The 23,988-nt window shown below is 35.6% G+C and overlaps 3 protein-coding genes and 1 long non-coding RNA gene across 4 annotated transcripts; 3 read left to right on the forward strand and 1 right to left on the reverse strand.

Annotated features, from left to right (window-relative positions):
• Positions 1-5,300: 5,300 nt before the first annotated feature.
• On the forward strand, positions 5,301-10,584 carry LOC114291833 (uncharacterized). The gene is made up of 2 exons (XR_014366714.1): positions 5,301-5,585; positions 10,286-10,584. It is a non-coding gene; the product is annotated as an uncharacterized LOC114291833 (long non-coding RNA).
• LOC114291832 (disease resistance protein SUMM2-like) lies at positions 6,635-10,400 on the reverse strand. The gene is made up of 2 exons (XM_082925233.1): positions 10,267-10,400; positions 6,635-7,868 (listed from the first exon to the last, which is right to left on the reverse strand). The coding sequence occupies exon 2, from the start codon at positions 7,857-7,859 to the stop codon at positions 7,227-7,229; it is 633 nt and encodes a 210-aa protein (XP_082781359.1). The 5' UTR covers positions 7,860-7,868; positions 10,267-10,400; the 3' UTR covers positions 6,635-7,226.
• A 1,835-nt stretch (positions 10,585-12,419) lies between the features above and the next one.
• LOC145823855 (uncharacterized) lies at positions 12,420-13,548 on the forward strand. The gene is made up of 2 exons (XM_082923389.1): positions 12,420-12,448; positions 12,543-13,548. Exons 1-2 carry the CDS (start codon positions 12,420-12,422, stop codon positions 13,546-13,548), a joined length of 1,035 nt encoding a protein of 344 aa, XP_082779515.1.
• Positions 13,548-18,620, forward strand: LOC145823856 (uncharacterized). The gene is made up of 4 exons (XM_082923390.1): positions 13,548-14,022; positions 14,212-14,839; positions 18,110-18,295; positions 18,377-18,620. The coding sequence occupies exons 1-4, from the start codon at positions 13,548-13,550 to the stop codon at positions 18,618-18,620; spliced, it is 1,533 nt and encodes a 510-aa protein (XP_082779516.1).
• The last annotated feature ends 5,368 nt before the right edge of the window (positions 18,621-23,988 follow it).

Consider the following 23,988-nt stretch of genomic DNA (forward strand, 5'->3'; position numbering starts at 1 on the left):
GTTTTCAGGGTACAACCAGATAATGATGGCACCAGAAAATAGAGACGAAACAATATTCACCACACCAAGGGATGTGTGACAGCACAAGAGTCAAAAGCAAAGGCAAAAAAGGCAATCTACTACCTCGGCAAGAAGATGTTAGACTATGAAGCTCAGTACACACCACTAGAGATGACCTATCTTGCACTGGTGTCTGCCACTTGGAAGACATTACTTGCTTACACACCTAGTAGTGTTGGTTTCAAGATTAGATCTCATCAAATATCTCTTTAAGAAACCAGCACTAATTGGTAGGTTAGCATCTTAGTTATTGCTTCTGGCTATGTTTGACTTGATGTACATCACCAAAAAATTGGTGAAAGGCAAAGTTATGGCAGAGCTCTGAGTAGATCAACCGGTCAGTGGAGAAGGCAATTTAGAATACCTATTCCTAGATGAAGCAATCATGCAGATAGTGAAGGAAACCAAGAAATTGTGCTTTGATGGAGCTTTAAACCAAAGAGGTTATGGAGTAGGGGTCCTCCTTATTTCCCTGATGAATCCCATGTGCCTTTGTCCTTCAAGTTTCACTTTGAAGTTTCAAACAATTATGCGGAGTACGAGCTTTGTATTGCTGGATTAGAAGCAGCCCTTGAACTAAGGATAAAGCGGTTGGATATTGTCAATGACTCAAATTTGGTAGTCTCACAAAGCAGAGGAGATTAGAAAGTCAAACCAGAGATGATGAAAGTATGTTATCGGCTTTCGAACTGCTTGCTACCCAGATTTGAGAAAGTCACATTCAACCACATATTGAGAGAAAAAAATCGATTTGCCAATGCCTTGGCTACCCTAGCTTTTGTGGTCAACATCCCTGAAGGCATAACAAAATAAAGTAGAGGTATGCACCAGCCTATGAATTCATTGCTGCAGTGGAAGAAGCCCAAGATGGACATCCTTGGTACTACGACATCTGGAATTTCATAAAGAAAGAGGTCTATCTACAAGGGGCAACGAAGAAAAACATAAGGGTCGTCCATTTTGCGAAAGACAATTGAGAAATACAAAGATTGGCCAAGCAAGTTTTGTCCATCAAGATCGAAATCCCTCCACGTGAGTGTTGATTGAATGTTAAATTGAAGAGTTGAATGGCAAAAATGAACTGATGCTATTTGATAAAAAGAGGCTTCAAGCATTGTATCATGTTTGAGGTTATCAGCACAGAATTGCCCATGCATTTAGCAAAAAGTTGAAGGATAGGATTCTAAAAGCTAGGAATCTAGCACCCAAAGAAGAACCAAGCTCCAGTGCATGACCCAAGGGAAAAATACAAGCCAAACTAGATAGGGCCGTATTTTATCAAAAAAAAAAAGAAGTAGTTGTACTGATGGATTGGGATGGATTAGAATTTACACAACCTGTGAACTTGGGCAAGCTAAAGAAGTACTCTCCTTGAGATAGCTCGTTAGGCTGAAAACCGAAAAGGGCAACCTAAGAAAAATTTAAAGCATACAAAAAAAAAAAAAATTTGAAGCTCGCAAGGTTGAAAACCTAAAAAGGCAGCCTTGGCAAAAGTAAGAGCACAAAATGAGAGAGTTAACACTCGAGTGGACCTTAACCTAAACTACGAATGGCCTAATTCCTACCCTCGGGATACGTAATAAGCTTGTCAACACAGTCATTGGCATCTAGCATCGAATTACTAAGTATTGGAGGGGATTTTTAGTTATACAACTCATGGATTCAATTGTGAAAATGTCTAATTAGTGAGTTTGCAAAATTGTATTTTGAGTTGTTTTTAATAAGATGAGTATAGCGATCCCGATATTCCCTGTTGTTATTGAACCGTAATCCGGACTCGGTTCCGTAGATTTGTTGTTGTTGTCTCATTCTCTTTTCTGTCCCTTACTCTTTATCTTAGAGTTTTGGGTTGTGTTGGACTTGTTGGGTTATGTTGGTTGTGTTTTAAAACCTAGAATCTTTGCCCAGTTTTTGACCTCTCCGCTCGAGCGGGGGTTTCGGCGCTCGAGCGGGAAAATCACCTTCCCAGTATTTCCTCTGTAGTGTTGGACGCTCGAGCGTGATGTTTGACGCTCGAGCGGGAGTTTGTGTGAGACGCTCGAGCGGGGAGTTGGACGCTCGAGCAGGGGCCTGTTCTGCAAAACTTCTGGATGGTTGTATCCGCAGCTCGAGCGGGGTTTTTGGCGCTTGACCGGGAGTCTGTGAGTGAGGCTCGAGCGGGGGTTTCCACGCTCAAGCGGGGCGACCTGTATAACACACTGAGATTCAGCTTTTTGAATCACTTTTTGATTTCCTTTCTCTCTCTTACTTTTCCGAAAAAGCCATTGGAGAGCACCTCACTCTAGAACCTAACTTCTCTCTTAGGATTGATATAGCTAGAGTGTTTTCCTCACCTTGGGCCTTTGCAAGAAATGTGTTGATCGTCGAGGGCTTCGTTGTGATCCAAGAAATTTGGGATTTGGAGCACTTTGATTTCGGGTCATCTTCTCCATTTGAGTTCTCCATTTGAGGTAGGGATTCTCCTTGTTCTTTTTCAATATTTCGTCTATAGATAGACATGTGGTAGTTTTGTATTGCATGAAAACCATACCTATGTTGGGTTTGTTTGAAAATCATGAGGGAACCTAGAGTTGGTTGATTAAAAATGGATTTATTGTCTTTGGGTGCCTATTGGACTATTTGTGGCGTGAAATAGCATGTTGTGGTTGAAATATAGAAAAAAAAAACCCTAACCTAATGATTATGATTTAATTTGCATAATTAGTTTGGAAGGTAATGGAAGGAATGGAATTGATTTTGGGAAAATGAGAAAAGTGTTTTTGGAATAAGTGGTGGGACATATTGATTTTCAAAATTATGAAAGTTGATTTTGAAAGTGAAGAATGAAACTTTAACTCTATGTGAGTCATAGAAAACAAATATGGGGATTGGATTGTTGTATCATGCGTGTTGAGTGTACACATTTGGGGGAATAAATTGTAACAACCATGCTTGGGTTGTTAATGGGTTTGTGATCTCATGATAATTGAGTCTGTTAATAGATGTACAATACATTTGCATCTAGAAGTTTTGTCCTTGGTCATCGGTGGAGGATGACATGGTTGTGTTGAATTGTCGTGTATGCATTATACCATTGTTAATGGAACATCGTATGTAATGAATTGTTGAGATACATTAGATATGTATGCTTGCTTGGGAAGAGGTAGTTATGTGTTCATATACTTTAACACATTGTTTGTATCTGGATGGTTTATGTATATGTGTTATACATGTTAGTTGTGCCTTGTTGCATTTGGTTGGTGGTGTTATACTCTGCGCTAATAATCAAAGGTACCGTTACCTTCCAGCTAGCGCCTGGAGAACTGTCTGCGCTAATAATCGAAGGTACCATACCCCTCCAGCTAGCGCCTGGTAAACTGGCTTGTTGTTGTAAAAGGTGTATTGTTGGCTTACTACGCACATTGCTAATAGAGCGAAGTTGGTTGTAGTTGTTTCGTTGTAACTGAAAATATCATGGATTTTGATTGGTTACAGTTCGGAGGACCGAGTTACTCCATTGGTTGATTGTATACATGTTGGTGGGTTGTAAATTTATATTTTTACAAAGATATGCATGTATAGTTATGATAGTAATGGAAACGAACCAAAAGGGTCTTTTGTCTTTTGGAAAGTGTGGAGGAGAACGTATGTTTTAAAGATAAACATGTTTGAAAAGGTATATCTGAGTATGTATAGGAAATGGAAGAGAGTATCGGGCTTAGTGTGATTACTTTCTAAGTATTTGTTAATGTTATGACAGATGGGGAACGGGGGTTAATGAAAGAAAAAAAGGTAAGACAAACCACTTGTAGCGTTGAATGAAATGGTTGTTTTCGAGAAAAGTTCATACATTTATATTTTGTATAAACTGTCACATTACTATTCTAGTATGAGAATGAGTGTTCATGATCATAGCTATCTGTAAGTTGTTATTGTTGAGGATCATGTTGAGTTCCCTACTGGACTATATGTTCATCCCATGTTGTTGAATCTTTTTCAGGTATTAAGCAGGTTGAGCTGCAAGTTTGGGATCTACTTGTTTACTGGCCACGGGGCCCCAGTTATGTTGGCGGAATGCCATTGTTGTAAAAAGGTTACACCCTTCTTCTTATACCTTAAGTGATGTAAGCCCAAGGGCAATTTACTAAGTATGTTCATGTAATATTTACTTTGCATACGAATGAGAGTATCGTTAATCACTTCTACGGATTGAATATATGAGTTTATTTCCGCATGTTATCCTTGTAATTGAATTAAGCTAATGAATTTGGTAATGACTTCGAGTAATAAAAAGTGGGGCGTGACAATGAGTGAGTGATTTGTGTTCCTTTCTGGTTAACCAATTACACAAAATTTTGAAAATAAGGGAATAAACTTCGTTGCACGGTTTCATTGATAATGATCTCAGACGTAACAAATGAAAGAAAATTTAACTAATTCCCATTCGACAAAAGTCGTGAAACGCTAAACTAAACAAACGTGAAAAAACTCTAAACTCGAGGCACCATAAGTCAAGAATCACCTAGTCTTTATCCTCTTGAATAGTCTCTCATTGCATGTCTCAACCCACTGAATCCCATGTTCAAGCCACTGGATGAATTCTATTGATAGCTTGTGGTTGGAACTCTCTTCTACCATCATGAATGTCCTATCTTGCCAAACTTTGGCATTGACCTTCAAGTGAGAAGCTTGGAAAGCAAAATTTGAGGCTACAGGGCGAACCCAAATTGCTGTAGAATCTGATGAGGGAAATAGTAGATGATATGAGTCAGGCTAACTACCTCTACACCTAGGAAAGGGAGCATCTCTCAGGTTATAACTGAAAGTGCTAACCGGGGGCAACACCAGGCAATGCCTCTATGAGTTCGGGCACATATCCAATCATGCCAATCTTCAGCGAAATTCATTTTCAACAAATTGAGCTCGAGTATGATATGAAATCTGCAAGTAACGAGTAAGAGCACTACAACAAAACTGACTTTTTACAGCATCACATCAACGGCATACAAGATATGCATGTCGTAGTTTCTCATGTTTACGACTTGCATTTTTTGTACGTCGTAAATACTTTTCCAATCACGGCGTGTCTATTGCGTAGGCCGTAAATAGTAATAATAATAATTTTTTTACCACTTGCAATGTTAGCCATGAATAATAAAACTTTTTACGACATACAAATGACATGCCGTTAATACATAAATTATCCACGACACACAATTTATGCGGTAAATGATATAACCCACAAAATTAGGCGCCAAATTAAAATAATATCCGGCGCCAATCACCAAAAACTCAAGCGGCATGAATTTTTTTTAATACCAAAATGCAAACTGTTTGGCTTCTAATTGGGAACATAGAGAGCTGTAAATCGGATAATAGAAGAGAGGGAGAAGATTTCGATATGGAACAGAGCTCTAGGGTTCGAAAGGGAGACTGGTTCAGTGGCGCAAGATTTCGATCTGGAACAGCGTGCTCCCTCCGGCGGTGAGACTGGTTCGGCAACGGCAACGATCGACGGTTCGAAGGGGAAGGGTTGCGTTCTTGATGTATGTTTAGATTCCCCCTTCCCCCTTCCCCTCTCTCTCTCTCTCTCTCTCTCACCATTTTATTCGTTTAGTTTCTCTGCTTACATAGCGAGAATAGTTACAAGAGGAAGTGAAGAATTTCTAGGTCGAATCCGATATCAGTCCGATATCAATCCATTAGCAAAAAATTTATGATTAAAAATTCTGTTTATGATCAATCCATTGCACTGTAATGTGGAGTCCACGTTCTATCGTGAACTGAAATTCTGTGATTCTGTTTATCAGTAATGTTAAACAAAATTTATTCGTGATTTTGGACTTGAACGTTGAACTGGAATTCATGAATTTATAGTGCAGATTTTAGTAACACACGTTATATAGAACTGATTCGAAATTTTTAATCACGAATCATTTCAGAAAATAAGCTGATTCGAATCATTTCAAAAAATCTATGATTAAAAATTCTGTTTATAGTGTAGATTTTATTCACGAATCAAGTGGACTATCCATGAATTTCTAGGTTGAATCAGTAACACATATTCTATTTATATTGTAGATTTTATTCGTTCTGAAATTCTGTGATTCTGGACTCCACATTAAACAGAATTTATTTGTGATTTTACACTGTAATGTGGAGTCCACGTAATTTACTCTATAGCATTAGAATGAATGAGTGATGCTAAAGAATGTTATGATGAATAGGTAAAATTTAGAAATAGATTCATAGATCGCAAATAGAAACTGCCATAAAATATAGTTGTATTTTGCTACTGTGCTACAAAGGCAATGGCAGTAGGAGTAAAGATATAATAAGAAGTTATGTCAACTCTAAACCAACATTATCAGAATGTTATGAGTGGCCAATGCAAGTACCTGAAATTGTCATGTTTTAAACTTACCTTTACGAAGAAACACATTAACCAATAGAAGATACAGTGGAAAGATCTAATTAACTGATCAACCTTAATGGATGCCATGAGCCTATTGAAATACTTGAAAATGCCAAATAAATCTACAAAAGTACTGACAAATGAGAGAATAATTGACAAATAATTAATCAACCATGGACAGAGATCTGAAAGTGGTGTCAACAATAATTACTGGGGAAAGAAGGATCTTACAAGATACACAAATCCCTCTGAAGCTTCAACAATGGCTTTCATTTGATCTGTTGGAGTAGTAGGTGTTGTGAGCAGCACCTTAATTGCAAAATAAAGTGAGAATTATACTTTTATTAGAAACAAAATAGAGCACCAAGTATATACTAATAGCAATTTGCCACACTAGCAGGTTATCAACTTCATCGAAGTATGGTTACAAATATGCAGCCCAACATATAACTCCTCTAGTCCTGATAAGCTTTTCAAAACCCCTGGAGAAATACTATCCACCTGACATTTCAACAAATACATCAACCTCAAGTGAGTAAGGTTTCCTATTTCTTTCGGTAGCTCCTTCATAGAAAAGCCAGTAATGTTGAGAATTTCTAGATTACTTAGAGCACCTGACAGTTTTGCAACTCTTGTGATCAGCTCCAAAAGGAATTCCAATGTCTTTCAGTTCAAGTTTCTTCCAAACATCATCTAGTATTACAAGGACTCTCTTACTCAATATTCTTTGTTTTAGCTCCCTTGCTCTCTCAGGTAAATTTTTCTTACTGAATCAAAAACCCAACTGCGCAGCTATCATACCTTGAATAACAGTGAAGGATGGGTCTTGGGGCACTTCTACCAACACAACTTCATTTAACAATTTATTTTCTTCTGCTTTCTTGGCAACTTCTTTCACCAATGTTGTCTTACCAACCCCTCCCATCCCACATATCCCAATCATATTGATTCTATCATCCGTCAGTGCCTCCATGACTTCATTCATAATCAGTCTTCTAGATTCAAAACCCTTAATACCTCTGGCGGATATAAATGTGGATGCGATCCCCATCGGAGCACTTGAGAAGTCTCCTAATCCTTCATATAGCTCTACCACATCTTCAATCTTCATCTTAGCTTCCTTGCTCGATGAGTATCGTGATTTCAAATTTGGGCACCACCCTTTGTCTTCATCACGAAGGAATCTTTCGGTCTCTTTGCTAACTTCATCCACCGTTGTCAACCACTGCTCAACACTAGGTTCAATAATTTGCACATTCCTTTGTATTCTATCTCTTGTGTCTTCCAATTTTTGGACTTGTTTTTTGAGATTCTTAATGTTTCTGTTATAGAAAATGAAATATCCAAATTGGCTAACTGGGGTCACCAATTGTTCACCAACCGAAGCAACAACATCCAGAGCCATTTCTCATCTCTGTTTCAGTCAGTGTAGTAAAATGTAAAATGTAAAAAATTGAACAGAACAAAGAGCTTTTCTACAAAAATTGAAATGGAAATCAAGAAAAGAAGCTTTGTATAACATATATTATAGGAAAAGTCAAGAACCCCATCCATATCCACCCAGAAAATTTTGGATGAGTGATTGTGTGGTGGAGATTAATTTGTGTAATGTGAAACCCATGTGAAATGTGGTAGAGAATAATTTCTAGATACTTTTTGGATTGAGTGCTCGTTTGGCATAAATGATTTGGGTTAAAATGGTCATAAAAAGACAAAATAAACTAAAAAGTCAATAAGACAAAATGTCACATCTAAACTATAATCATTTTATTTTCTCTCAGAAAAGTCAAAAAAGTCAAAATGTCCATCCCAAACGAGACTTTTTAGTCTCAGATTATAATAGCCAAAAAGTCAAAAAAGCCAACTCACATCTCAAATGAACCCTGATAAGGATGTGTTTGTAGTATTACTCTATAATATATCTTTTGATCTCCAATATTTTAAATGTGTCAATTTGCTCCATAACCTATTAAATTTGTTACTAAATGGTCCCTACCTCCGTTAATTTCTACAATTGATAATAGAAGTAAGGGTATTTTCATGAAATCACATATGCCATTGAAAAAGTTAGGGACTAAATTGATACAATTAAAATATTAGAGACGAAATTGAAACAAATCACACACTTTCGATACTATTTTTTTTTTTTTAATCTCATTTTACTAATATAAATGTAGTTTGAAAAAGATGTCTTCCATAATCAATTCCAGATGGAAATGAAGGTAGAGAGTATTTAGTGACAAAATTAATAGGTTGGGGACCAAATGACACATTTGAAACATTCGAGACTAAAATGACACAAGATGCATACTTTCAGAATCATTATTGGTGTGTTTGGTAACGTTTACGTTTTCAGTTTATATTTACAAAAATTTTATAAACTGGTTTTTGTTTATTTTTAGAAAAACATAAACTACAAACGCGTTTGGTAATTGACAAAATGTTTAAAAAAATTAAAAAATATAAAAAATAGTGAGAAATGGCAAGTGGTGGCAAGTGGCGGGGGAAGATGGCGGTGGAAAGTGGTGACGGTGGGTGGTGGTGGTGGGTGGGTAGGTGGGTTGGTGGGTGACGGTGGTAGGTGGTAGTGAGTGGGTGATGGTGGGTGGTGGGTGGTGGTGGCAGGTGAGTGGCGGATAGCGGGTGATAGTGGCGGGTCGTGGTGGTGGGTGGGTGGGTGACGGTGGCGAGCGGTGGTGGCAGGTGGGTAGTAGATGGCAGGTGGTGGTGGGTGGTAGCGAGTGGGTGGTGGGTGGTGGGTGGTGGGTGGTGATGGTGGGTGGGTGACGGTGGCGGGTAGCGGCTGGTAGCGAATAGGTGGTGGTGATGGTGGTGATGGGTGATGGGTGGTAGTGGCAGGTGGGTGGCGGATGGCGGGTGGGTGGCAGATGGTGGTGGTGGTGGTGGTGGTGGGTGGGTGGGTGACGGTGGCGGGTGGTAGGTAGTAGCGAGTGGGTGGTGGTGGCAGGTGGGTGATGGTGTTGGTGGTGGTGGCGGCGGTGGTGGTGGTGGCGGGTGGGTGGTGATGAGTGGTGGTGGCAAGTAGGTGACAGGTGATGGTGGCGAGCGGTAGATGGTAGTGGAGGGTAGTGGATGGATGGCAGGTGGGTGGTAGTGGTGGCGAATGGGTGAGAGATGGGTGGTGACTGGTGGGTAGTAGTGGTGGGTGGTGGTGGCAGGTGGGTGGTGAGTGGTGGTGGCAAGTGGTGGTGGGGGGTGGGGGGTGGTAGCGGAAGACGGTGGTGAAAAATGATGACGGGTGGTGGCTAGTGTTGGGTGGTAAAAAAAAAAAACTCAAAACTCAAAACGAAAACACATTTTTTGTGTTTTCATTTTTTGGCCAAATTTATAAACTGAGACCACTGATTTATAAATCAAAAATTTTACCAAACAAGTTTTTATTTCAGTTTTTTAAATTTTTATAAATATAAACAGAAAACTGAAAACGTAAGTGTTACCAAACGACACCTATGTATTTAACTCTAATATAATTAATTTAAAATTTTCTTTTGGGTCCCCTAAAGCTTGGATAAAAATACAGTAAACTTTACAATTTTAACATAATTACACGAGACTTCCTTAAGATTTTAATTTACATAACATTTAACCTAATTTTCAGCAATAGTTCAATACGTCAAATGGATGAAAAATGATATCATTTTCTCTTTTACTTTGATTACAGTTTTCATCCCTGTACTTTAATCCATATTTAACTTTAGTCCCTGTAGTTTTAAATTAAACAATTTAGTTCTTACATTTTTAATCTAATTTCAATTTGGCCCTTATGCCTAAATTTCTATTAAAGTGTGTACCTGTGTCTCTCCTGTATAGATGAGAAAGAGCAAGAACAGCTTAGAAACCCGCCCAGTAGTGAAGAAGATGAGCAAAGCTATCCACCAGCCTCTGCTTCAGTCTTCACCTCCAACAATGAAATTGAGAATTTGAATTGGAAAATTGAATTTGTTAAAAATGATTTCAGCTTTCGAATATTTATTGCTTTACTTGTCAATTGTCGTGTTCACAAAAAAAGAAAAAATAATGTTGATTGCTTTGCTTGTGAGTTGTGATAAATTATGTCCTTACAATATACTTTGCTTGTGATATATAAAAGGTGATCAATATTCTTTTGATGTGTCATGGTTTATTGGCTTAAAACAAGAGTTCATAACTTGGTTTTCACTCTACTATGCTGGATTAGACAACTTATTTGGACCCATTACAAGTTTCTATTTCGATGATTCATTTTATTCCATTTGTAAACTCAATACAACAGAATTAACGAATTGTACTAGTTCAGTTGTCCAATTAACAGTCTCAATTGAGATGTTAGGCACTCAATCATTATTAAAGACATAAATCGTAACATCATTTTGTGTAAAAGAGATAATTATAACATTATTTTTTAATTCATAAACCTAACTATAATAACTAATAAATATATGAAAAAATATTATCTAAATTAAAATCCAAATGAATGAGTATAATTATTTTAAATTTGTGAGACTAAAGATAATATTCCACTTTAGATACACTTTATAAAGTAATTATTTTTATAGTGTGTTCGGATTTTGGATTTAATTTTTCTTTTAAATTTTTTTTACTTTATTCACATTTTACTTATTTTTTTCCTTTTCATTTTATAAATTCTTATCCAAATTTATAATTCAAATACAATTTTAACATAATTATTTTGCGGTCTTTCAATTGAGTAGCTAATATAGTCTTCATTTGGGATGTAGGTTGGCTTTTTGGCTATTTTAACTTGGAGCTAAAAAGTCTCGTTTGGAATAGACTTTTTGACTTTTTTGAATTTTGTAAGAGAAAAAATAAAATGATTATGATTTGGATGTGATATTTTGTCTGATTAATTTTTTAGCCTATTTTGTCTTATTAATTTTTCAACTTATTTTTTTTTTAATAATTATTTTAGTCTAAAACCCTTTATGCCAAACATAGCCATAACGTTCCGCTTTAGATTGTGTTTAGTTTATGAATTTGAGAGTTTTCCATTTTCAATTTTAAATTTCTCATTATGAATCAAATTTAACCTTAACTTCTTTTACAAAGTGGAAATGACCAAAGTGGACCCACCCATCCCTTTGTATTCTAAACTTTGCTTGTATCCAATTTTATTAGATAAATTATAGTCACCTTCCCTAAGGGTCTTAACTTTGCTTGAAAAGATGCATGTTCTTAGTAATATTCAAATAACAAAAACTTTCTGTGGCTTAATGCTATAGTTTTGAAATTTATTTAATGCTTATTATTTATTGTCTTCTCATGTTTATTCGCTTCATAATTTATGTAACCCTCTCGATGGTTATCTTTTCCATTATTTGACATGCAGAGTATCTCCCCTAAGCTTTGAACTAGAAGCTACATTGAAGTTGGCAAGATTTCTCTGCAGGTAGACTTGTTAACCCATTTTCTAAGGCGATGATTGCAATATACTTTCATACTCGAATGAATTTAGCCTGTAGGAGTTGGATGATATCCCAAAATCTCTTTGATGGAAATGTGCAATCAATATATAAGTATAAATTAATGACACTGTATTATTTATACAATGCTGCCTGTATCATTTTATTCTACATTTTATAAAGGTATGAATTGTACAGATTTCAATTTTGAGTTGTATTTAGATTTTTTTTTGGGATTTATTTTTTAAAAATATTTAAAAATGTTTAAGAAAAATTTATTATTTTATTTTAAATATATAATTTTTATTTAAACATTTTTAAATTTTTTATTTTAAATACTTTATTTTATTTTGTAAATATTTTAATATTTTAATATTTTAAATTCAAAACACAACTCCACACTCATTGAGAACCATTAATGAGAAATTGAAATTCTAAATCACCATCTTGGTGTATTTGCTAATCATTTTGAGCATTGATGCATGTAACTAGTTCGAGCGAGCGATTTTTGTGGATGCAATTTGTTAGCAAGCGGAAAGTTGAAGATGGATAAACAATGGTTACATTTTCCAAGGTTTATTTCCAAACACAACCATAAATATGCTTTCAAATGTTAAACTACTCAAATTTTTTTTTTGATGGAATTAATAATAATTTAAAATTTTCAGAGTATCGGATGAGTATTTGGATGGAGCGAGAAAATTTGTCAATACGGTTAAGGAGAATGCAGGGAATCCCGATATGATCATATGCCCTTGTGGAAGTTGTCAAAACCTATCACAACAACATTGTGATACTGTGTTCGAGCACTTAGTCATGAAATGGATGGATCCTAGATATACGTCATGGGTTCTTCATGGGAAACGGCTAAGTGAATCTATAGAAGTTCAAGAGAATGTTGCAATTCCAGAGACTTATAGGATGTTTAGAGATGTTTATGTACAAGATGATTTTTGGCAACCTACAAATGAAAGTAGAGAGAGGGAGTTCACACAAGCATTAGAAGATGTTAAAACTCCTTTATATCCAGGTTGTACAAAGTACACTAAGTTTGCAGCAATTGTCGCTTTATACAAGCATAAAGTTGTGCATGGGGCATCTGATAAGAGTTTTGATGAACTCTTGAGAATAGTGTCTGACATGCTACCAGAAGGTAACATACTTGTGCAATCTATGTATACAACAAAGAAGTTGCTTAAAGCATTTGATCTAGGGTATGACAAAATACATGCTTGTGTCAATGATTGTTGTTTATTTAGAAAAGAGTTAGAGCATATGGAGACTTGCCCAAAATGCAATTGTTCATGTTGGAAAGTAGATAAGCGAACTAAGAAGATTAAAAAGGGGGTTCCAGCAAATGTGTTGCGTTATTTTCCCATAATTCCAAGATTTAGAAGAATGTTCAGGTCACAAGTAAAAGCAGAACAATTAACTTGGCATTCCACTCACAAAAGTCAAGACGGAAAGATGCGACATCCAGTTGATTCATTGGCATGGGATTCAATTGATCAAAAGTGGCCCTCTTTTGCATTGGATCCACGAAACCTTCGACTTGGTCTTGCAACAGATGGGTTTAATCCTTTTGCAAATCTTAGCTCAAGGTATAGTTGTTGGCCAGTGATGTTAGTGACTTATAATCTTCCTCCATGGTTATGCATGGCAAAAAAAATATAATGTTGACATTACTTATACCGGGACCAAAGCAACCAGGGAATGACATAGATGTGTATCTACAACCACTTATAGAAGACCTACAAGAATTATGGAATAATGGTGTCGAGGCCTATGATGCAACCAACAAGTCTATGTTTAATTTGAAGGCTATGTTGATGTGGACAATAAATGATTTTCCAGCTTATGGGAACTTAGCTGGATGTGCCACAAAAGGGAAAGTTGCTTGTCCTATATGTAGCATTAACACATGCTCACAGTGGTTAAATCACAGTAAGAAAACAGTGTACATGGGCCACAGGCGATTTCTATCTCCGGATCATCCATTTGGAATGAAAAGAAGTTGGTTTCATGGAAAGCAAGAGCTTTGGGGGAATCCTAAACCATTGAGTGGATCTGATGCGTTAGATGCAATAAAGGACATTGAAACTAATTGGGGAAAGACTACAAAGGAAAGGAAAAGAAAAAAGGGACCAGGCGAAACAAAAAAAAGACCAAAAAGAGTCTGATTGCGTCCAACCATGGAAGAAGAAGTCCATATTTTTCAATATATTGGGATGTAAGTGCTTGGAAATTATGATTTCATATTCGTTCATCTATCGTTAGTCTTAGTTAAATTTTTTCTTATAATTTTTTGAATAATAAATCTTTGTTTGATGTTACAAGCATTGCTTTTACGTCATAACTTGGATTTGATGCACATTGAGAAAAATGTTTGTGAAAGCATTTTATGTACACTTTTAAATGTTAAGGGAAAATCAAAGGATGGTCTTAAGGCTCGTAAAGATTTGGCGGAAATGGGAATTAGAAGTGAATTGCATGCAGAGAATAAAGGATCCAATTTTTACTTGCCACCAGCATCGCATACACTTTCCAAGGATGAGAAGAAGATTTTTTGTTCTAGGCTACAAGATTTGAAGTTGCCTGATGGTTATAGCTCAAATATTGCTAATTGTGTTTCATTACAAGAATGCAAGTTAATTGGACTCAAGTCACATGATTGTCACGTCTTGTTTCAACAATTGTTGTCAGTTGCATTAAGAGGACTTCTGCCAAAAGGACCAAGGAATGCAATATTCCGATTGTGCTCTTTTTTCAATCAGTTATGTCAAAAGGTGATTGATAGGAATAAGATAGAACAACTTGAAAATGATGTTGCTGAGACTTTGTGTATATTAGAAAGATTCTTCCCTCCATCATTTTTTGATATTATGGTACACTTAACAATCCACTTAGGCCGAGAAGCTCGCTTATGTGGACCAGTGCAGTTTCGTTGGATGTACCCATTTGAAAGGTTAGTCTATGTCATATTTTAAATATAAGAATTATTTTTTGTCTAAAATAAATTAACTTCTAAAAAAATTTGTTAAGCTGAATTTTATTGTTGTTTAGATACATGAAGATACTCAAAGGTTATGTTAAAAATCGTGCAAGACATGAGGGATGTGTCACGACCCAAACCTGCCCCTAAAAGTTTGGTCCATGACCGGCCTGTACATAGGCCTCAAAACAGAATTTGAGAATCATATTTAATCACATACGGGGCTTTAAGCAGAAGCAATATCAATAAAAGACAACATCCATTGAGCTTGTGCATACATGATGGTTTAATTGAATTTAAGCATTTAAATACATTCAGATAGTTACATATACAATCACAGAATTATGCAGATCTCACACACACTTATATAAGACTCCAAAAATTGCATAACTCTCAGTAATCAAAATTAAGGCCTCAATACGAAGGCATACCCCAGGCGGCTTGGCAAACAGGTTGACCCCAATACAATTCTAGTGTCAATCCCCAATGGTTCACCTACATAAACATACATAAAACAGAGTGAGCAAGGCTTATTGAATAATAGTACGTGATAATCCAATAAATAACTTGAATCACAAGGTATATAAATGCAGAGAACTTATTGTTAATCTTATCCTGTGGTTGCTTTCAGAATGGGCATAGGCCTAGTTTTTAATTAGAACGGCTTTAAGCCCTTGAACAGAGTGGCGTTGAGCCCTTAAACAGAGTGACGTTGAGCCCTTATCAGAATGGCATATAGCTCTTATCAAAATGGCATTAAGCCCTTTTACGTATGTATGAACTCAAGAGGTGGCTCGCACAGATTCTAGAGGTGACTCGCATGGCAGCACTTAGCTCCGTGCAGCACTTTGTTTCATACTAACAGATCATACAGAATGGTCACAGGCCCAGATGTCACAAATTGGCCATAGGCCTCACAGATGTTACAGAACGGCTATCAGCCTCATAACTTTCACAGAACGGCCATAGGCCTCATAACTTTCACAGAACAGCCATAGGCCTCATAACTTTCACATCGGCTTTAAGCTTGGTTCACATATGTATGGACTCAAGAGGTGGTTCGTACGGATTCTAAAGGTGACTCGCATTGCAGCACTTAGTTCCGTACAACACTTTGTTTCATACCAGGAAAAAATTATATCATTAGGTCTTAATCATCCATATATTGTCATAGCATAGCATAACCGGAACGGATGAACAAAAACAGAAACAGAAATAATCTTAGATTCTTAAGAATACCATTATGCAATAGTGCACATAAGTTTCCCATGGTTTGGTCACAGATTGATACAGGTGTCTTGCGTAAAACAGAATAATAATAATAATAACCATTAACAGAGGGCACATATATCATTACAGTACGCTTAATAAGAACAGAATAATTCACATTCTAACGTGGGTCACATAATGATGTTAAACATTTGCATTCATGTCATAGGTTCTTAACGACCTTGGGTCCATATGTAACACAACAGAATAATCTCAGATTCATACAGATACCTTGGCTCAAGGAAGAACATAAGTTTCATTTATTCGTTAAGAAACGACGTAGTCTGCTTACAAGTAACAAAATGTTATATCAATTATTAATAGCACACCCAATGTACTACACAGTACTACTACTCACAGTGGTAGGTCTCTGATAGCGGTGGAACGATGTCCTCGTCTTGACCTACAAACATAATGCACATAGCAGATTATGAGGATAAAACCAATCTCTTTCTTATTCCTTAATCAATAGCCATGGTGGTTCTAAACTCATTAGTCCTCCATAGGTTATAATCCATGCCTCAGAAGATAGGAGGAATCGATAGGAAAATAGTTTAAGCGAAGAAATGGTACAAAACCGGTAGACAAAAAATGAGCAACTCTCACTAATTTGGGCATAACTATTTCTGTACTTAGAATTTGGGAGTGAGACCACCACCAATGGAAACTAGACTTCCGGGGCTTGATTTTAGGCTCAAGAATCACTCAAAACAGAGTCCGGATGCAAAAGATATGCTTGTTCAAAGTTATCCAGTTAATGTTGAAACAGGGGTGGCCGCACGTGCGCCCACCTTGGCCGCTCGTGCGGCCCAATTCCGCTCGAGCGGAAGAATCCGGCCGCTCGAGCACCCAAAAGCAGAATGAAAACCCCTTTTTTTCCTTCATGTCAGCTTGTGCGGTGCCTATGGCCGCTCGTGCAGTCTGGGCAAAAACAAATAGTCCGAAAATGGTTTTTGCTCCAACACTTGATCTATCCATTTTTTTAGCTTGATTTCAAGTCTAATTACTCAAAAACATGTATAATTCCTTCCAAAACATAATCAACTAACATCATCAAATAGAATCTCATCTTTTCTATACATACAACCTTTCATTATATATGCCCAAATCATGTAAATATAACTTAGATTTAAGGAAAGCATAAATTAATTCCTTTTATTCAACCCAATCCATTCCTAATTCAACACACTTATTCATTTACATATCAAACTTCCAAATTAAACCTTGATTTCATGTAGTAGATGGATTCTCTACAAGGATAGTAGTTAGAGCCACATACCTTACCCCAAATCCTTGTTCTTCCCTTTAAGCTCTTCAACTTTCCCAAGCTTCTTGGTTGATCTCTTCCCCCTCTCTTCTATTTTCTTCAATAATCTTCAAATCCCCCATGGGTGTTGAGTTGCCTCTCATTCTCTCTCTCACAGTTCACTCTTTCTCTCCCTTAGATATTTTTGACCCAAAGTGATGAGTTCAACAACTCATATATCTATGCATATATAATACACACATAAGTTCACCATAAAGGGGGAAACCAAACGTGCCCTTACGAATCGTACAAAATCAATTTTCAATTAAACTTTCCAGATGACTCTAAAAATTATGCTGATCATAAATATGCCCTCTGTTCTGGCTTCTGAAGCCTCTAAGGCCTTCAATTTGCGGTATAAAGTAAACCACCCAAATGTGTATTAACGAATCAGACAAATTAGATTTTCAATTAATTTTCCCAAATGGTTCCAAAAATTCCCGTTAACATATCCAAGTACTCAATTTTGATTTCTAAACCCATATAGGTCGGTAATTTCAATTTTAAATCCGTAACTCAACAGAAAATGCTTCAATTCCAAAAGATATAATTAAATTAAACACCTCATCCCATAGTTAAATACAGATGATTTCTTATATGTATTTTGGGGTCATTACAGGATGAATAGCAGAATGCTATCTAGTTGAAGAGTGTATGCAATTTTGTAGTCGGTATATGAAGAAAGCAGCTGAAATAGGTGCTCGACATAATCGCAATATAGAGTTTGAAAGTGAAACAATACTAGAAGGACGCCCAATTACTTTGGGAAAATCAATAATGATACCAGATGATGTGTTGCAAATTGCTCATCGATGTGTTCTAATAAACAGTGCAGAAGTTCAATCTTATATAGAGTAAGTATGATGAGTTAAATATTACTCTGTAATTGTCTATTCAAATAATGTTGTGTTCTTACCATTTTACTTTTTTATTAGGACGCATGCAGAGAAGCTTAAGCATTTGGATAAGCATTTCTTGAGGGATGCTGCATTACTACATTCTAGACCAATGGATACATTTTGTCAATGGTTGAAAGAGAAGATCAATTCTTATGGTGGTGAGGTGTCAAATACATTGAAATGGCTTGCAGCTGGCCCAAGAAATAATGCAATGTCATACTTGGGTTATGTCATTAATGGGCATCGCTTTCATACAACTAATGTTGAGAGGGCTACATAAAATAGCGGTGTTTCCATTGAAGCAGAAACTCTTTGTCGAGCTAGTAAGAGAGATACCACACAAGTTGTGAGAAAAATCTCTTTTTATGGGGTTATTAAAGAGATTATTTTGTTGGACTATTATAAATTTCAAGTCCCTTTATTTAAATGTGATTGGGCAACTACTGGAAATGGTGTCAAAGTTGAAGATGGATTTACTTTGGTTAACTTATAACATGGAAGACATCAATTTGAGAGAGATCCATTCATTCTAGCCTCACATGCAAAACAAGTGTTCTATTTGACAGATAGTGATACATCTAGTTGGGAAGTTGTACTTAAACCACCCCCAAGAGGTTTTCATGATTTTGAAATGTATGATGATGATGCTTATATGCCGTGTGGACATGTCGATATAGCTAGGCTTGAAATGGCTAACAGTGATGAAGATGAGTGCTATGTAAGGACTGATTGTGAGGGTGTGGAAGTGTTGCATGATGAATGAGTTACTAAAAATATTTTGTTGACCTAGTAATGAAATACAATAACATTATGCGCACTTGTGTTCTATTGGGATTGATATTTAAGAACTTATTTTTCTCTATGTAATATTTGTGGTATGTATTAAATTAATTAGTTCTTTTTTCTCCTTTCATAATGCTCTTGCACATACTTATCTCATATAAAGGATATAACCTGATTTGGTTTTATTCTTTTCATTTTTGCAGGTGGAATTCTTTTCTAAGGATTTAGTAATAGAAGTTGCCAACCAACAATATGTGTGCAGAGGTAACTTTATACATTATTTAATATAAATTTAAACTTGAAACAAGTGGTTTTTTCTAACTTATTTATTTTGGATACACATTTGTAAATAATTATTGGCTGCCTTGTCTTTATTTTTTCATGTGTCATAAAGAGTTCTAAAAAAGCAGCGAAAAGACATAGTAAAGAGAAAGAAGCTGTAGTTGCTTCCACAATGGATGACAGAAGTAATGGACCCATCAGAATTTCAGATGCAGGTTCCAATACTCGACAAGTTGAATCATCAAATGTAAATGGAGACTCTAGTCAAGAACCAAAGAAGAAAACTAGGGGGCCGTCAAAATTAAAGATGCATGACAAAGGAAAACAAAAGTGTGATGAGATCGACTTCAATAAAAGGGACCAACTGATAGGACCTGAATCGGTACAATTATCAACCTTAGAAGGAATCTTAGCTTGAGAGTTGGTGCCAATTAACATAGATTATTGGGTTGATGTTCCAGTTGAGATTAAGGATAAGTTATGGGATTGTGTGAAGGTAACATGTTTATGCAGTTAATTATAAATATTATATAACAATTCTTAATTTTTTTCCCTCTTCTAATACTAAATGTTAGCTTATATGAAAATGCAGCTTAGATACAACATGCATGATATCCACAAAACACATGTGATGCAAAAGTTTGCAAAATTGTGGCGCAATCACAAGTCTGAACTATCAAGAAAAATAAGAACTCTTGCTGCAACAGGTAAAGGTCATTTAGCACGTAATATTGCCCTCACCAAACCTGATAACATTGGAATGGCTGAATGGAAGGCATTTGTGAAAAATCGGCTTTCAAAAGGCTTTATTGTAAGTTTTCTTTTTCATAACAATTTTATGTAATTGTAACTTTTAATTAGAAGCTCATTTCTTTTCATAACAATTAAGATAAAGATTATAAATTCTTAATAAATGTTGACATTTCAAATGTTTACACTTAGGAAAAAAGTAACAAATTCAAATATATGAGGGCAAAGCAAAATGTCTTACACATCATGAGTCGAAAAGTTTATGCACGATTAGAGGAAGAAATGGTAAGTTTGATAGTATAGGCAACATTTATTTGTAAAGCATTTTGATTTTGTTTCTTCTTATTTTGAACTATGTTTTATTGTTGTTTTTTTTTTCTTTTTAATAGAAAAATCAGAGCCCACACCCAAATTCTATATCTAGAGTTGATGTTTGGATTAAAGGACATACAATGAAGAAAGGAAAACCTGTGAACGAAGTGCTTCAAGCAGCAATGGTATGAATCAGCTTTAGAAATTATGTCATTCCTTGCCTTACTAAGTCACCAAACACCTATACAAACCCTTGAAGCACAACTTTTTTGATAATTTTACAGCCACATATGGTCTACAGATGGATATTCACACCACAAATAGTATTAAATTTTCAAAGTAATTTGTCAGGAAATAATGTATCCTCTGTATATGTTGGACATGTGATTTAAAAGAACTTAGAGTGGAATATATCATATTCAATATCTTTGTAATTGTTTATTTGTTGCATTATTTGTTGCTATTGTTGATATAGCATAGCATTGCATTAGTTTTGGATATCACCATTTTTTTTAAATACAAAAATGTATATATTGCATTATAATTTAATTTTTTAATAAATGTTGTATATTGTAGAAAAAGGTTGAAGAGCATCACAAGCCTTCTATAGAAGAAGGCCCAATGTCTGTCAAAGATGATGCAATTGTTCATGCGTTTGGTCCAGAATGCCGCGGTAGTGTACGAGGGCTTGGATTTGGAGCATTTCCATCGAAAGTTGATGCACAAGTGTACCAAAATCAAAACGTGAGAAAACTAAATCAACAAATGCTGCTCTTACAACAAGAATTCCAGAGATGAGAGTTGAAATTTTAAAAGGAAAGAGGCAAAATGAGGTAAAAAGATTAAGAATTTGACAATATATGTTATATGTATTGATGTTTCATAAAAGTTTTTAAAAATTTTCAATTAAAACTTGTAGGAACCAAGCGAAGATGCAACGGGTAGGAAACGTTCTCATGGAGAAACCCAGGTAAAATTGCCTTAAATCATTTGAGGGAAAGTCTTTTTTTGAAAATAGCTTTCATGTCAGTTTAGTTTAAAAATAATAAAATTGTGTTGATATGTGTGCATAGGAATTTAACAAGATTTCAAGAAATCAATCTCTTTGACAATGAATCAAAATAGAGTTTGTTACAGATATTTATATCTTCTAATATAACTGATTAGTCACTAATTCTAACAAAATAAAATAAAACATATACATATATTATAATATAGAATAGTATTTCAAGCTTTTGTAATATGTTGATTTGTCTTCATATATAACAAGATTTTTATAGAAGGATATTCAACAAAATTTTTAAAACAAATTAATTACAACTTGTAGGAGCCAAGCAAAGGGACAAATGGCAAGAAACATTCTTATAGACAAATGCAGGTAAACTCGGACATTTCTCATGCTTGTACTTTTGCTTGCATCATTTTCTACTCAAGCTTTTGTCATTTTTTCATATGGATCCCATCATATATTAAATTTGAGTAAACAAATACTTCTTACAATTGTATTACAATTTTTTTAGGGTAAGCAAAACAGTGCAAGTGGTGAACATAGGGTGCACAAAGGTGGTGAACATAGGATGCACTCACAAGAAAATATTTGGGTAATTTTGGTATGGCATTATTACTTACATAAATTTTGTTATGTTTATACTTTTGTTTGCTTACTTTTACTCTAGAGTTTTTGTCAATTTTGCATATGGATCCCACATCATCTACTAAATTTTTTAGTAAACAAATATAACTTGATATTGTATTAAATTTTTTTTAGGGTGATGAAAATAGCGAAGGCTGTGAAAATGAAGACATTTGGGTAAATTTTCTATGGCATTATTAATTATCTTAATTTTGTCTTCAATTCATTAGCTTATTTTATGTTTTCTTTCATGATAGTTGCATGATGAGAATGAAATTGGAAATGGTGGATCTAACTTGGACAATGCCAAATGCAAATTGTTGCATTGGGATGGGACAAAGGTGGTGGTTGCGGAAAGCACAATTGCGTCAACAGATTCTAAACAATTGGTACATCACGTGCCTCTTGGCCCTGGGTGTTGGAAAGTGTGGGTTAATCATGTCAAAGTCAATGCACCATTGTTTTACCCTAATCATAAGATGTTTGTGCTTGAGGATACTATTGGAAGCACTATTGCTTGGCCAAACCATTTCATTAGCTTTGATTTTGAGTAGAAATTCTAATATCTATGGATAATTTGTGATATGACTTTGATGCTTGTGGATATAGTTTTGGATAGTTTAGAAACTCTAACATCTTTGGATAGTTTTGGATTTTGTATAGAAACTTGTATATGATATAATTTTTGGATGGTTTAGAACTTTTTGGACAATTAGAAGTTAAGGATAGTTCTTTTTGGGTGGTTTTGAATTAAGTTAGTTTTTGGATGTTTGGAATGTATAGACAATTGTTGAATGTTCATAACTTATATATGGATATAGTTTCTTTTTGATGGTTGAAACAATATTTTTGTTGTTGATTGATGCTTGTTTGTAATATTTGTTAGATTGTACAAAATTGGTCAAATAGAACTTACTGAATTTAAAAAAATATTTTTTTAAAAAATTACGTATTCTACGACAGGCATAATAAGTCGTTGTATTACATATTTTACGGCGCGTAATCAGCGTTGTTATTTGTCTCACCAATTAACGGCGTGCAAAAGTAGTCGTAGAAAAAGTAACAACAATGTACAAAATCTGCCGTTAAATAGTTTTTAACGGCGTACTATAGCATGTCGTAGAAAAAGTAATAACGACGCATAAAATCTGCCGTTAAATAGTTTTTAACGGCGTACTATAGCATGTCGTAGAAAAAGTAATAATGACGCATAAAATCTGCCGTTAAATAGTTTTTAACGACGTACTATAGCATGTCGTAGAAAAAGTAACAACGACGCACAAAATCTGTCATTAAATAGTTTTAACGGCGCACAAAGGATGTCGTTGAGTATGACTTTCCATGACTGGTTATAATATGATGCGCGTTGTACGTCGTAGAAGGGTTTTTATGGCATGCATTGCGCGCTGTAAAAACCCTTTTTTGTTGTAGTGGTTGCCCACACCTTCAACTTCTCCATAAGCTACATCTGGGAAAAGAGAGAAACAGAAAAGGGAGATAAAAGAATAGAGAGGTCTAACATGAGTGGAAAAAGCAAGTAGGGGTGTGCAAAAAAACAAATGAGAGATAAAAGAATAGAGAATGAAAGATAAGAAACCAAGTGAGATGGGTGGTACTTGAAGCAATAGCGGGCTACCAGCAGTCCGCAGTCCTACCAACATGAACCTCATCGAAACTTGTAAAAGTCTTTGCCAAGACTAAACCAGTGAAGCTCCTTCCATCTTTAACCTGCTTGGCCACATCAACCAAGATAGGGCTAACTATCCCACCACTCAGTATCGCTAGGAACCAGGCAAACAAACAGATACATATAGTAGCCCACATACACTATTGAAACTCACCCCTGGAAAGTTAACACGGCAGCATTAAATTCCAAGATGGTTCAACT

The sequence above is a fragment of the Camellia sinensis genome, chromosome 4 (genome assembly GCF_055761805.1).
Source record: "Camellia sinensis isolate YWXY chromosome 4, ASM5576180v1, whole genome shotgun sequence".
Classification (NCBI taxonomy): domain Eukaryota; kingdom Viridiplantae; phylum Streptophyta; class Magnoliopsida; order Ericales; family Theaceae; genus Camellia; species Camellia sinensis.

What these genes read in the sequence shown, in the direction of transcription:
- LOC114291832 (XM_082925233.1), bottom strand. Translation starts at nt 7,859, where the DNA reads ATGGCTCTGGATGTTGTTGCTTCGGTTGGTGAACAATTGGTGACCCCA.
- LOC145823855 (XM_082923389.1), top strand. Translation starts at nt 12,420, where the DNA reads ATGGATAAACAATGGTTACATTTTCCAAG. An exon ending in CAATGGTTACATTTTCCAAG is followed by an intron (nt 12,449 to 12,542) that starts GTTTATTTCCAA and finishes TAAAATTTTCAG; the next exon opens with AGTATCGGATGAGTATTTGG.
- LOC145823856 (XM_082923390.1), top strand. Translation starts at nt 13,548, where the DNA reads ATGTTGACATTACTTATACCGGGACCAAAGCAACCAGGGAATGACATA. An exon ending in GAAAAGAAAAAAGGGACCAG is followed by an intron (nt 14,023 to 14,211) that starts GCGAAACAAAAA and finishes TGATGTTACAAG; the next exon opens with CATTGCTTTTACGTCATAAC. An exon ending in GAAGTTCAATCTTATATAGA is followed by an intron (nt 18,296 to 18,376) that starts GTAAGTATGATG and finishes CTTTTTTATTAG; the next exon opens with GACGCATGCAGAGAAGCTTA.